General features: G+C 40.9%; 1 protein-coding gene across 1 annotated transcript in view; it reads left to right on the top strand.

The window, feature by feature from the left end:
- The window catches only part of LOC140494001 (POU domain class 2-associating factor 2-like), a 48,320-nt gene that overhangs the window by 22,991 nt on the left and 10,183 nt on the right, over window positions 1–15,146 (top strand). Inside the window, exon 3 of the mRNA XM_072592932.1 lies at window positions 12,439–12,484. Within this exon, the coding sequence (XP_072449033.1) occupies window positions 12,439–12,484 (46 nt within the window). The remainder of the gene's footprint in view (window positions 1–12,438; window positions 12,485–15,146) is intronic.

Genomic DNA, 15,146 nt, shown 5'->3' on the forward strand with positions numbered 1-15,146 from the left:
CACTCTTCATCTCATTATGTATGCACCCACCTCTGTGGTGCCAATTTCTGTCTGTCTGCATTTGTGTGTGTACACAAGTTTCGGAAGGTAAGAGGGTTTAAACCAGCAAGATTATAAGAAGGTAATTCATATTTTATTTTCCTGTCTTCAGAATAGACAGTAATATCTATCAAGTGCAGAAACCTGATCAGTATTTTTAGTTAACCTGAGATGATCAGACAGTAAAATTGGAGAACTTTGCTCAAGCTGGTTAAACTTTTGCGATGATGTGGGGCTGAGGTATCAGTGAAATTTCCTAAGTGAGTCATGACATCTGAGGGAGTCCAGCTGTACTGACAAAGCCTACTGCCTAGACCACATTGCTGACCTTATCACGCAGAAACAAGATGATATGATCTGATACAAATTATACTGCTAACTGCCTTGCTACATTTGTTGGCTGAAGATTAAGAGATCTCACACGGGTTCCCAATGGATCTTTGGACGCAGCTACTTGCATAAAAGTTTAGTGCAGTTGTCACTTGACAGCCACTGGGATAGGATGGCCACCTAGCCTGTCAGGTCCCATGTCCTGCCCCAGCAGATGGCACAGTTCTGTGGCACACCCTGGGATGTCCTCAGTTGGCAAGGTGCCTTGCTCAGCTGGGAGAAATAGCATTGAGGGTAGTAGATGCTAGGTTTTCTACAGGTCATCCGTATTCCGAGAGGGCCTTCAGCTACAATCAACAAAAAAAATTTAGGAAAAGCAACAGAATACTTCATTCCATTCCTCCCCTTATCTCCTTTAATCACCTTACTCCAGCACTCTTTTGTAAGTAGTGGTTAGGAACATATAAAACTAGCCAACTTGGTGTGACTTAGTACTTAATCCAAAAGGCCTATATGACTCACTCAATGAGGGCCTAGTTTCAGCTGGCACTGTGCCTCAGTGGTTAGCACTGCTGCCTCACAGCACCAGGAACCCGGGTTCAAATCCAGCCTTGGGCGACTGTGTGGAGTTTGCACATTCTTCCAGTGTCTGTGTGGGTTTCCTCCGTGTGCTCTGGTTTCCTCCTGTAGTCCAAAGATGTGCAGTTCAGGTGAATTGGTCATGCTAAATTGCCCATAGTGTTAGGTGCATTGATCAGAGGGAAATGGGTCTGGGTGGGTTACTCTTCGGAGGGTGGGTGTGGACTGGTTGGGCCGAAGGGCCTGTTTCCACACTGTAGGGAATCTAATCTAATCATAATTAAACTCAATTGCTTTTTCACTGGAGGCCTTGTTAAAACCTTACTTATGGCTGGGAATAGGTTTTACATTATAGTTTTCAAATAAATGCCAACTATAAAATGTGAAACAAAATTAGATTCGTACAAAGTAAGAAATTGATTTTCTTCCCAACAAATACAAGCACTGAGTCCTTTGTTATGTCTGTGTTAAAGTGGCAGTGCATCCATCCAGTACATCTGGCTTAAAGCCACTAATGTCCAATGCAAAGGTTAAAAAAAAGACTTGTATTTATATAGAACCTTTCAAGGTTCTTAAAGCCCCATTTTAGCCAGTGTGTTTCTTTGACATGCCACTGTTATGACCACAGTAGTAGTTCTCTTTGGAAAGAGGAGGACTTCAGGATCCATTTGCATTTGACTTGGATCTCGGATAATGGAAATATGATGGGAGATTGGAACAGATTCAGTATCGGTGGCTGACCAGGTCATTTAATACTAAACCTACTTAACCTGTATAACCTTTCAGGGCACTTGTGATTAATAATTAATCAGCTTGGCTCATTGGTTAGATATGTTTCATTGATGAGGGGTGTTCCTACCTCTGGTCCAGGAGGCCTGAGTTCTGTCCTGTCTGCTTCAAAGATGTAAAACATTTGGAAGTACTAACATTCAGAGTGCTGCTCCTTCATCAGGACAGGATCATAAGACACAGAGTTTATTGTAAAATATCACAGTGTCATGCAATTGAAACAATATATTGAATAAACCTAGACTGCTGTTAAGTCTTTCATAACTCCATGTCTAATGAGCTTGCCCCACTAGTTACCTGATGAAGGAGCAGCATTCTGAAAACTAGTACTTCCAAATAAATACTGTTGGACTATAACCTGTTGTGTGACTTTTAACCTTGTCAACCCCAGTCCAACACCGGCACCCCCACATCACAGAAAATATCTAGACCTATCTCTGACAGAGGAATGCTGGAGAAACTCAGCAGGTCTGGCAGCATCTGTCAAGAGAGAAACAGAGTTAATGTTTCAAGTCCGGTATGGCTCACCTTCAGAAGTTTATTCCCGGACTTGAAATGTTAACTTGGTTTTAATCCTCACAGATGCTGCCACACCTGCTCAATTTCAGCATTATTTCTGTGTTTCTTTCAGATTTCCAGCATCCACTGTATTTTGCTTTCATCCAGCAGATAAATGCCTCCCAAGAAGCTCCAAGTAATCTTGCAACTCAATGGGCAATCTGGAATAAGAGTGACATGCTTACCTTTGCCCTACGCAGATAAGGTGTGCAGAATTTCTATTAGGCTGTAACTCTCCATGCACTTGGGAATATCTGAATCTTGACTGTAATCAAATTACATCAACATTCTTTGACTCTAAGTAATTGAGGAGAATTCTTGCTCTGTACACAGAATAGAAAAAAACACTACAGAGGCTGAAACTCTGATTTGGAGAATCTAAAATGGGACAATTGGTTTCCATGTGTGTCAACAACCAGACAGAGAAATCTTTAGTAAGTGACCTTGCAGAAATTTTTAATAATGATATAAATTTGCTATAGTGATTGGAATGAGGGTCAGGTAGATTTCATTGAGACTGAGATCCCTGACTGGGACTGTTAATCTAGGCCAATCAGGGAGTCCTGGCTGACAGGTAGAAACAGGAGTCTCAGAGATTCTCATTCCTCCAGGGACTGGCTCTGAGATAGCTGGTCCATGTACTGTGCACGTGTGAATAAAGAGTGACTTGCTGATCGAATACGGGACCGCATATAGTTATTTCAATTGCTTTCTTATATATTGTTACAGTCTTATGCAGATCTTCAGGGCAATGGAAAAACAGTCAATATTAGTACTAGCCATAACTTAATAACAAAGTTGAAATTTTAGGACAATGGCTTTTATGGTACTTTCTCTGAACTTTGGGAATTCATTAGAGGATCCTATGGAACCAGTTGGGTTATAATGAGGTCAATAGATTTCAATTAACATGTCACAACAATTGTTTATCCATGTGTTATCTCTGTTAAACCTGCAATGTCAATAAGACATTCAGTGTGACCAAAGGGAGATGGAACTCTATCAATATTTGTGTGGGGTCCACACACAGAAGGGTTATAAACTATTAATTTTTCCAGCGTTGTGGTGCTACGTCTTCAGCAGTTTGGCAGTGGAATTCTTTGTCTAACCTTTGCTATTCTTAATCACATGCATCCTTTAAGGCCCTCATTGAAACTGATTGGCGAAGCTATTGGTTAGGTGTCCTAATTTATCATGGTCTTATTGTCTGAAGCAGGGTCACTAGTTCCAAAATGTTAACTCTGTTTCTCTCTCCACTGATGCTGTCAGACGCACTGAGTCTCTCCAGCAATTCTATTTATGTTTCAGATTTCCAACATTAGCAGTTCTTTGCTTTATATCAATAGTTGCTTGGAATCTTTTTTTTTGGCAAAGCTCCTTGTGAGTTCAGCTGTTTACTTCATTAAAGGCACTATTTTAAACGTGGAGTTACATATCCCCGTAAAGATCGACTGAAATCAATTTCCAAAAATGCTTATCTGCATAATTTAGTTACCATTTAAAATTCATTTATAAAGAAAGAAAGTTATAAAATTAATTTTTTTAAAAAATGTTCACCTTCGAAAATTTGCCTTAAAAAATTCACCTTAGTTTGCAACTTCGACAATCGATAAAGTTTAAGCTTACTTTTAATTGTTGGAGTGTTTTAGGATTGTATTTGAGAAGTTTATTCATTAGGAGGTGACAAATCTTAATTAGATTAGATTCTCTACGGTGTGGAAACAGGGCTTTCGGCTCAACCAGTCCACACTGACCCCCTGAAGATTAATCCACCCAAACCCATTTCCCTCTGACTAATGCACTATGGGCAATATAGCATGGCCAATTCACCTGACCTGCACATCTTTGGACTGTGGGAGGAAACCCACACAGACATGGGGAGAACGTGCAAACTCCACACAGACAGTCACCCGAGGCTGGAATCAAACCTGGGATCCTGGTGCTGTGAGGCTGCAGTGCTAACCACTGCATGCCACCCATAATATCTAGCTCAAGCTCCACAAAAAAAGATTTAAGGCAGACTTTTGAATGAGCTGTGGGAGAACAAATTAAATAGCAGCCTCTACCTAATTTCCTATCACTAAAATTGAGAATGACCAGAGGAAAAATTAAGAATAGGAAAAAGCCATCATTACTGTAAATCATGTTTATATAATATCATATGTTTGATGGCAAGATTTTATTGGGTTTTTTTTTAGAACTTGGATATTTACAATATTGGAGAGCCATGGAGTGATATTGTTAGTTGCACAGTAAACTTGGTCTTTGCAAAAATGCAAAAAGGACAAATAACTCAGCACACGAGTTGTGAAGGAAAAATAGCTTAGACAGATAAAAATTGGAGTAGTCAAGTTGAATCTCGGAACAACATTCAATACAAATGCACACTCAAGGTTAAGCAAATCAGAAAAGGTGGTAATCCTGTTTTATTGATGTTTTAATGATTAATGTAAAGAATTGACTCCCCATGGAGCTGGTGGAAGTGAGTCACATTGACAAAAGTTGTTTATAGATACAATTTCAGCAGAGAAGATGTGAGAAATAATCTGGAAAGAAAAGTCCTTTGGGACCATCTGATGGATGGAGATCATTACGCTTCGTTCTGTAAAATTAACAACAAACATTTGCATTTAAGCAGTGCCTTTAATATAGTAGAACATCTGAAAGCATTTTACAGGAGCTTTATCAGACAAAATTTGACAACAAGCCACATGCAGAAATATCCAAACAAGTGATTAAAAGTCAATGGGGCAGTTTTAGAAAGTGATTGTAGGAAGAAAGGTGGAGTTGTTCAGGAAGAGAACGAAAAATGATAAAGGCATAGCTGGAAAGCTCAGGTTATAAAAATCCCAAATGTACAAAGATATAGAAATATCAGTGCATGAGATCTTGGAGAGTTCCTCAGCTGGGGGAGGCTATATTTTAGGCAAGTGTGAAACTGTATTGGTCAGTTTACATGCGTCTGACGATCTACCATGGCAGCCCAATGTCTTCTGAAGCTTAGAAAGCATCTACCTCTTTCACCAAGCCTTCAATCATCTGCCCTATAATCTCCTTAATGTGGGTCAGTGTCAAATTCTGTTTGATAATATCTCGTGAAGCATTTTGGAATAGTTTACTACATTGCAGGTGCTATCTAAATGCAAATTGTGGATTGCCTCAGGAAGTTGTAGAAATAAATCCCAAAGTATTTGGAATTTTCTTTCGCCACTTTTTCCTCCACAGAGATTGCTACAAAGGAGAATGGTGCATGTGATTGCACAGCTTGAAGGATATGGTGAACATTGCTTAGCCCGATAGCCTCTCAACTTTATATTACTTGCTCTTATGAAAGTGTGTTTGGATGATTAAGCGTGTACTTTGATGCAGTTTATAGTTTGCTATATGTTAGCCTGTGTAGCGTATACCACAGAACCTGTGTGTTTGTTGAGTCAGATATCTTGAAATGTATTTACAATGCTGGTTACAATCTTACAGACTGATACACATAGTCAGGGGTCTATAATAGATAACTAACTGATTCCATCACAACCGGAGCAAATGACTGAAGGTGAGATGGGTGTCTTTATGAGGGAATGTCTCATGTCATGATGTCATGTCACAGACCTGTCTGGCCTTGGATTCATGCTACGATATTGATGGCACTGAATGGACGATGGACTGAATACCTGTTCAATTTTCACCAAAACATTATGAAGTCTATTCTGACATCTCAACGTATCTGAACGTTAATGAATTTTTCTGGTGCACTTCATAGTAGCTAAATACATCTTTTCAATGTAAGATTTCCAATAACTGCTCTCAGGAGGAAAATCAACACCATTTTCCAATGATATTCTGCCAGAAGTTAAATGAAGCACTCTTTAAATAAATTTAATAAGATATTCCATACACCAACTGGATTGTGTACAACAGGGTTCCCCAAACTGGTGGTCAGGATCCTGAGTGGGGTCGTGAGCTGTTATTTGAAGTTATGGGTTACAAATGTTGTCCTCTCTCCCCTACCAGAGCACATACAGTTCTTACTAAATGATCACAACTATTTTCAAGGCTCAAAATGGTATCAGAGAGGGAAAGCTATTGGTTGTAAGTAAGGGAAATTCCAATTTGGAACATGCATCACGAAGGAAATGGAGTTTGTTGTTACACCATAATTTACATAGCAAATTATAGAATGACTTGAGTTATCTGAATGACTGAATTAGCGACTGTTGAGTTTGCAGTGACCATGCCTGGATTATGATTAACCAAAATAATTTTCCATATGACCATTGCTTCCAACAGAGTAAATAAATCTTTTCTGTCAGCTTGGGCAGGGTTCAAACTTAGATCTTAGAACTAAAATTGATTACTTTTGTAGATAAGCTATTGAAGAGTACTTCTTTTCTTGGTACTGAAATGTAGCATATGTTTGTTTAAAACCTACATGTGATGTGGTAGATATCAATAGGTAATTTTAATTCAGAGTGATGCTTTTTAAATGGGGTATATTGAATTGACTTCATTGCAAATCTTGTAAATTTTCACCTCCATTAACTTATGCAGAGAATGGTGACTAAAGAACCAGAGTTCGGCGTATAAAGCAGTGCTGAATACCCACATGGTCTCAGCATGCATTGAAAAGAGAATACTACCCGAATTGTAGGTTGGACAAGCATGGTGTTATATGGACTGAACCAGGATGCTACGTGATTTGAAATCAGAATATTGTTGCTACATTATGTCATTAAGGGTGAAACTGGTTTCTATTGATGTTAAAATCAGGCAAGGTTTAGCAGGAGTTGCCCATTCACTCTCATCTGTTTTGTGCTGTTGACAAGCTTCTGTTTCCCCAAGTTGCTTTCCATTGGACAGTGAGCTGAGACATCAGGCTTAGAATGGGATTGGATTTACATGAGTCCTGACAGAGACCCTCCTTTTGTCGATACTGGACATCGAAACACTGAGGCAGCAAGTTGTTTAGATCAAATAAATGTTGATTTCTTGAAGTTGTTTGCGTCAGAATAAAATGTCACATGTGGGTGACCCAGACAAGAGGGTTTTGTATATCCAAACATAGCGATTGCGTGGCTGTATCTAGAATAGGAGGGAAGGCGGTGTTGTAGTGGTAATGTCACTGGGCGAGTAATCCAGACCCCCAGGGTAACGTCGGAAGACTGTGAGTTTGAATCCCACCATTGCAGATGGTGAATTTGAATTCAGTAAAATAACTGGAATCAACAGTTAGTCAAATGGTAACTACTGTTGAAAACAATCCCATCTGGCTCACTAATGTCCTTTGGAGAAGGAAATCTTCCAGCACCTTGACTGGTTTGCATGACACTCTCGGACCCACAGAAATGTGGTTGACTCCTAACCTTCAGCCAGCCATCGATACTCACATCTCATGACAAACAGAGAAAGATGTTGATGCTATCTACACTCAATTAAGGACTACTTTTTCAGCCAGATGTAGTAGGAGCCCATAAATTCTATTGAACCACCATCTCTAAGTCACCACTACACTGACCAAAGGCAACAAAGCATCTTATCATTGTCCAGGAGGGAAACAATGGGACAGTTCCAAAGATGAACTTCTTTCACCGCCAACAAAAGAGAAGATAGACAAAACAAAATAGAGGCTGCCATTTATGCCACAATGCCAACCAGATTCTAGATAACTCAGCAATACTTTTACATTCCGTGCATGCCTGCTTTCAGTTCTCCTTCATTGAAACTAGGTGTTAATCAGGTTCTGTCTAGCTGCTAGTACCCACTGCAGCTGAACTCTGTCATGCACAGGGCCAGCTTTGTCCTCCCCACAAAACCTCATCCACCTCCCATTTCCCCAGTGCCTCAAGGTCTATTGCATTGCCTCGTTGTCTGCTTCAATAGAGCAGAGCATGGCACACGGGGATGATGTGCACTATACTGGAGGTTTCCACTTCCCAATCACCACCACACACCCACACCCACCCCTCCATCCCACCCCAGTCTGGTTCAAGCATGAAACCACATCTTCAACAACTCCATCATCTGCTCTTCCATGGCCCTGGTCAAAGCACAGGCAGCATTGAACCTACACTCCTCAATCACTCATAGGGTTGTGCAGATGTCATAGGAGTGTTTGTGTGGTCTGGCTCAGTTTCTTTCAGCATTGAACAGACTAAAACCTGTCCAATTCTTAAGAATAATATGTATTCCTCATTTTATCCCTTATTCCCCCATTAACCAGCCTTGTAAGGCACCAGGAGCCTCAAACACTACAGGAAGCCAAGAGTGCTCCAGGATGTAAGTGTCACAGCAGCTGCTAGGATAGTGAGCACAACCCACCAAGAAGTGGAAACAGTGACCACCTGCACATTAATGGAATATTCCCCCTCTTATCGTGAAGTGGTAGTGTCCCTAACCCTGGATCAAAAGGTCTGGGTTCAAGTCTCACCTGCTCCAGAAGTATGTAATAACATCTCTGAATAGATTGATTAGATAAATAGATTAAATTAAAAAAAACCCTTCCTTTTGATGAATTCCTCAGCACTGTAATACAGAACTCTCAGTGCCATATCTGAGCAGTAAATGTTCCTGAATCCCACTGACCGCTGTAGCGCTGTCTAAAATATCAGAAAATAAAATGCACAAGTGCCTTTGGTCGCTGTCCTGTTGCATTTGCGTGGTCCCACACAAATCACCTCTTGCTCCCTGGAAGGAGTCAGCTGCATGGAGGTTTAAAGTCCTTTCATAACCACTGGGAGACGACAGATTCCCACTCAGGTCCCACTCCAGCATCCAGCATAGTTCCACCACAAAGTCCTGAAAGATACGGAGCCTGCACCCGCATTGTACCTCACCCACTCCCAAGAAGTCGAGTCCAAGTCAAAAAGACTCAGGCCCTGCTGTCAACTCCTGTGTATCCTGAGGGGCCATGCGACGGTGACTTCTCCCTGAGCTGGGTGCTTCTCATTCTCCATAGCAGCATGTTTCCATCAGTCCTGGTCCCATACATCCTCCTTCGCTTTCTTCGGGAGCAGCCCCAATGATCCACATTGAACCAGTGGCTGGGTGCCTGACACTTGCTGGCAATGACCTATGTTGGGAACTGAAGCAGCAAAAACAAAACATGAGTTCTGAGAGCAGTCAGTGATGCCATATCCTGCAGGTGAAGGCTGCTCATATTCCTCCAGTCAGAGAGGTATGCTGCACACTGATAATGAGGGCCATGTCTCCAACTTCCATTCAGCTTCAGTCTCTGTGTGTGCTCCTAAATCTTAAGTTTCTCCCTATCACTGTCACTCAACTTCACTCTTGACTGCCTCACTCCTTTTGTCAATGAGCCCCCAGTATCTCTACAGTGTTCCCCTGCACCATCTTCAACAACCAGGCTCCCCAGGGCAGTTCCCACTTGGATCTCTCATTGATTTTGACGAGCAGTCTCTAGACATTACTGACCAAGCCTCTGACCGGTACTTTGGAGTTCCTCTGACATGATTCCTCTGACCACTTGTGATGCCACTTCAGGACAGCCCATTGGCTATTCCCTGGGCCGTAATTGAACATCATAGAGTACCTACAGTGTGGAATCAGGCTATCTGGCCCAAAAGGTCCACACCGACCCTCCGAAGAACACAACCAGACCCATTCTCCTACCCTATTATCCTATATTTATCCCTGTCTAATGCGCCTAACCTACGCATCCCTGAACACTATGGGCAATTTAGCATGGCCAATTCACCTAACCTGCACATCTTTGGACTGTGGGAGGAAACCGGAGCACCCAGAAGAAACCCATGCAGACACGGGGAGAATGTGCAAATTCCACACAGATAGTCGCTCAAGGCTGGAATTGAACCCGGATCCCTGGCATTGTGAGGCAGCAGTGCTAACCACTGAGTGACTGTGTCTAGCCCAAGTGGAACTGACCATGGCTAAGCCATTGGACTGTGCCTATGAGTGATTTGTACTGGGAACTCCAGACAAACTACGGCTACCCCTCGATTGCACCAGACCCCACCCACCTTCTGACATGACCATCCCGGTGAATAAATGAGCAGTGTGTTTGCCACACAGGCAGTTGGCACGTGTTTTTGGTGTTAGGCTGATATATTGGTGCACTGTACAACAATACGTCCCATAGTTTCCTCTCCATCCGACACCTTCCTGGACAGACAAATACTCTGTGCAAAACAGCCTGTCAATATGACAGTACTTTTAGCATCAATTCACTAACAGCTATAGCAAGGAAACTGTGAGCATGCAGGTAGATGTTAAGTTAGCAGCCTCTAAGAAAGCAAGCAACAGCCTTGAGATGTAGCAATCCTTTCAGTACAATTGCAGTGTACTCTACAATGCGGCTCTGTACTTCCTCAGTGTCCTGCAGAGAGCTGTCCTGACATTTGGCTATTACTAGATGCCAATGTCTGTGGATGAGAGGGGCGTGTAGCTGGTGGCCTTGTATCATGCCCTCTTGAATGTGGAGACTCAGCAGGTACCTTTGCTGAATTCCATTTCGAGAAGACTTGGCATCTCGTTTGCTTGCAGTGAGAAGTAGGATACTAGTGGGTTGGGTATGCTCAATAATCTGATATGACAGGCAACTTGCAGCTGCCCACCTAGAATCAAATCACCAACATTCAGGTTTATTTAAAAGGTGCAATGAGTTGCTCCCAAATTCAAGATAGACCTCGTTGGACTTATTGAGTGGTTCTGCACATTTCCTGCCATAGCCCACATTATTCAGGTCCCTTTAAGATTCCACCCATTGTATTTTTGGTACCATTTTCATAAATTACATCAAGTTTTATTCGTATGTTTTAATCTGGATTTTACAATAAAACAAAACATCCTTCTTCACTTGAATTTGGATGTTCAGTCACACAATATAAGTGCAAAAAGTAGGGGTCCAGTGAAAGGTTGTGACTTATCATGTAGCAATGTATTTCTGACATTCCCCCCTCCCCCCCACCATGCCCACCCCCCATGACTATTCCTGCTTTCTCCTACACTGTTGTTCATGACAGAGCTAATAGCTGTCTTTCTCAATGACTGGTTGCAGTCAAAGATTCATTTAGTTTGATAATGGTTTATTTCTTTAAACAGATCAGAATGCTTATGGTGAATAACCGGCCGCAGCTCCCAGAGCTCTACCTGCAACATCCAAATACAATAACTGCTGCAGCATGCAAATTCATCTGGTTACATATTTGCATCAAAATTATTCTGGGAGAGGGGGAGGGTTAGTATTAGTTTAGTGGGCAGTTGCACAACAACGGTCTGTCATGTCAACTGATACTGTACTTCATTCCTCAATTTGGGGAGAATTATGGCCATTGTCCCAAGAATTAATTTCTGGCTTTGTATCATACCTGCATGATTTTCTTGGTACGACAATGTGGAGATATAATTGGTTCATGCTTATCTCAATTAGTGTTTTTCTTTTTTTTGATAACTGGCATTTTATTTTTGGAGATTTCCTTGTTTGTTTTCTCACAAAGCCAAGGCTATGCTCCACAATATTTTTCATAGAAACCAAAACATATATTGGCTATAGCACAGAAAGAGGCCATTTGGCCCGTTGAGTCCATGCCCACTCTCTGCAAGAACAATTTAGTTAGGTCCACTCTTCTACACTTTCACTGCAATTTTTTTTTTCCCTTTCAGGCACTTATCCAATTCCCTCTTGAAAACCATAATTGCCTGCACCAACTTTTCAAACAATGCACTTCATTCACTGTGTAAAAGTGCTTTTCTTCATTTTAACTTTGATTTTTTTTGGATGGGCACCTTGAATATGTCCCTTTGGATATTGCCCCTTCCATCAACAGAAACAGCAACTCTCCATCTTCTCTCTCATGAACTCTCAAGATTTTTCAACAGGTTTATCAAAACTTTCTTCAACCTTCTGTTTTCGAAGGAGAACAATCCCATTTTCTCCAATCTATCCAAGTAACTGAAATTCCTCATCCCTGGAGCTATTCTTGTAAATCCTTTTCACCTTCATATCCCTCTGAAAGTCTGATATCCAAAATTGGACACAATATTCCAACTGAGATTTAATCATAGTTTTATAAATGCCCATCACCTTGCCTTTGTAGTCTATGGATTTACTGATTGTACTGAAAACACCAGCAATTGCATTTAAAAGTACCTTTTCTCATTTTTCTCTTGTAGACTGGAACTAACTCTTCTCAAACACCGGCTTACGTCCAGATGTCTGGTAAGTACAATTTTTTGCCAAAATACTTCCAAAATACCAAAAACAAAAGAAAGGATACTAATAAACTCAAAAGATTTTATTATCCATTGGGCTCATTGTGTGACTCATGTGAACATGTTAGTAATTTCAAATATTCACATATATTCCCAGTTATAGTCATAGAATCCTACAGAATGGAGATAGACCCTTTGGCACAAATGTGTCCATGCCAACCAAATATCACTTCTCATCCTCCTAGTCTCAAATGAGTTTTGGACTAACTTGCTCGATCTTTCCTCTTGTGACAACCACTTCATCCCATGAATTAGCCCAACTGAATCTTCTCTGAACTGCTTCCTATATAAGTATATGTAGGGCCAAATGGCCTGTTTCCACACTGTAGGGAATCTAATCTATATTCACCTTGAAGAGATCAAAACTGTGCAGTCTCATCAATGGCCTGTACAATTCTTGCAAGAGTTATGACTAAGGAATTTGTCCATGCAGTGTATTGTCCTTTTTGAGGAAAAGTTTATGGAATCAATCAGTTCTTACTGCTTGCCGAAGGTGTTGCCCTGACCAATCACAGTCTTTCTGTCTGGTCTGAGTTTAATCAGCAAAAGTTAATCGGTACCCTTATCTCATTTTGTTTAAATCGGTGACCCCTTTATAGGATTGTTTTCTTGCATCCCAATCCCATGTGTCATAGAGTCATAGAGTCCTACAGAACAGAAAAAAGGCCCATCAATTCTGTGCCAGTCAAAATCAACCACCTAACTACTCTAATCCTATTTTCCAGCACTTGGCCCATAGCCTTGTGTGCCTTGGCATTGCAAGTGCACATCTAAATATTTCTTAAATGTTATGAGGTTTCTGTCTCTACCATCCTTGCCCTTTCACTTCATGTCTCGTTTTAGCATGAAGGTCTTACTTCTGTGCTTGCTCTTGTCATGGAGATGGCTAAATATTGACGGAAATTAAACATCTTAAACAGGTACTAAAAGGGAGTGTCAGGTGATTAATAGCTCAGTATTCAGCCACACCTTATTTGAATACCAACATATTTTTGGTTGCTTGGTGTCACTGAAATGCAGTTGTGCTTAAAGGATGAAACCTGGTGACACCTCAAAGGTGCTTTGAAACCACATTAGTTTCGGCCCCAGATATTGGATAAGGATGCATACAAACTTTTGGTGAATGCATCCAAGTGTGGAAAAGGAATAAATAAAACATTTGTCTAGGTGTTACTGAATGACTGTAAGAGATGCTTGACTGTAAAGCAGAAGTCTTGGTACAATTAATCTTGCCTTTCTGATGAGTACCTGTCTTTAGGTACCACTCAAGCATCTTCTAATGCTGATTTTAGCTAAGAGGAGCTGAAGGTGTTTTCCAATAGGAAATGGTTTTTATCAATGAAAATCTAGGAATCCTGAACTTTAGGATTATCATTATTGACATGAATTTTTATATAGTATTCTTTTCAACTTAAGGTATGGGAAGGATGTGGAAGCTTTAGAGAGGATGCAGAGGAGATTTACCAGGATGCTGCCTGGACTGAGGGGCATGGCTTATGAAGAAAGATTGAGGGAATTAGGGTTTTTCTGATTGGAGTGAAGAAGGATGACAGATGACTTGACAGAGGTGCACAAGATGTTGAGAGGCGTAAATAGAATGGATAGCCAGAGACTTTTTCCCAGAGTGGAAATGGCTACCACAAGAGGGCATAATTTTTAGGTGATTGAAGGAAGGTTTTGGGGAGGTTCTTGTCACAGAGAGTGGTGGGTGCATGGAATGCACTACCAGCAGAGGCAGTAGAGTCAGATACATTAGGGACATTTAAGCGACTCTTGGATACGCACATGGATGATAGTAAAATGTAGGGTATGTAGGTTAGTTTGACCTTAGAGTAGGATAAAAGGTCAGCACAACATCGTGAGCTGAAGGGATGTACTGTGCTGTACTGCTCTATGTGCTATTTAATAGTACAAATACTATGATCAATTCTACTGGAGAGAGGGAGACCTCTAAATAGAATACTAAGTTATTTTAATTCTGAAATAGTTTTTCAGTGCATTTAATACACATTAAAAAGAACATTTGACACATTTGTGATGAAATCTCTCATTATTTGGTAGTTAGAGGTTGAGGGGTGACTTTATAGACGCTTATAAAACCATGAGGGGTGTGGATAAAGTGAATAGCCAAGGTCTTTTCCTCAGGAGAGTTCAAAACTGGAGAGTGTAGGTTTAAGGTGAGAGGGGAAAGACTTAAAAGGGACCAAAAGAGCAACCTTTTCACACGGAGGGTGGTGCATGTGTGTAGCGAGCTGCCAGAGGAAGTGGTAGAGGCTGGTACAATTACACCATTTAAAAGGCATCTGGATGGTTATATGTATAGGATGGGTTTGGAGGAATATGAGTCCTCGTGCTTGCAAATGGGACTAGATTAATTTAGGATATCTGGTTGGCATGGACAAGTTGGATCAAAGGGTATGTCTCTTTGACAATTGATATGTGAAACAACATTTTCTTCAGTGCAACAACAATTCTTGTTTCTTTAATTGAAAGGGTATCACCGATTGCTAGAACAGTATTGAAATGCATTTTAAATAAAACTTCAGAACATTATTTGAAAAGGATTGTATCCATATTTCTAAGTATTTCCCTAAATATTTAATGCTGGC

Source organism: Chiloscyllium punctatum, chromosome 23, assembly GCF_047496795.1.
Source record: "Chiloscyllium punctatum isolate Juve2018m chromosome 23, sChiPun1.3, whole genome shotgun sequence".
Classification (NCBI taxonomy): Eukaryota; Metazoa; Chordata; class Chondrichthyes; order Orectolobiformes; family Hemiscylliidae; genus Chiloscyllium; species Chiloscyllium punctatum.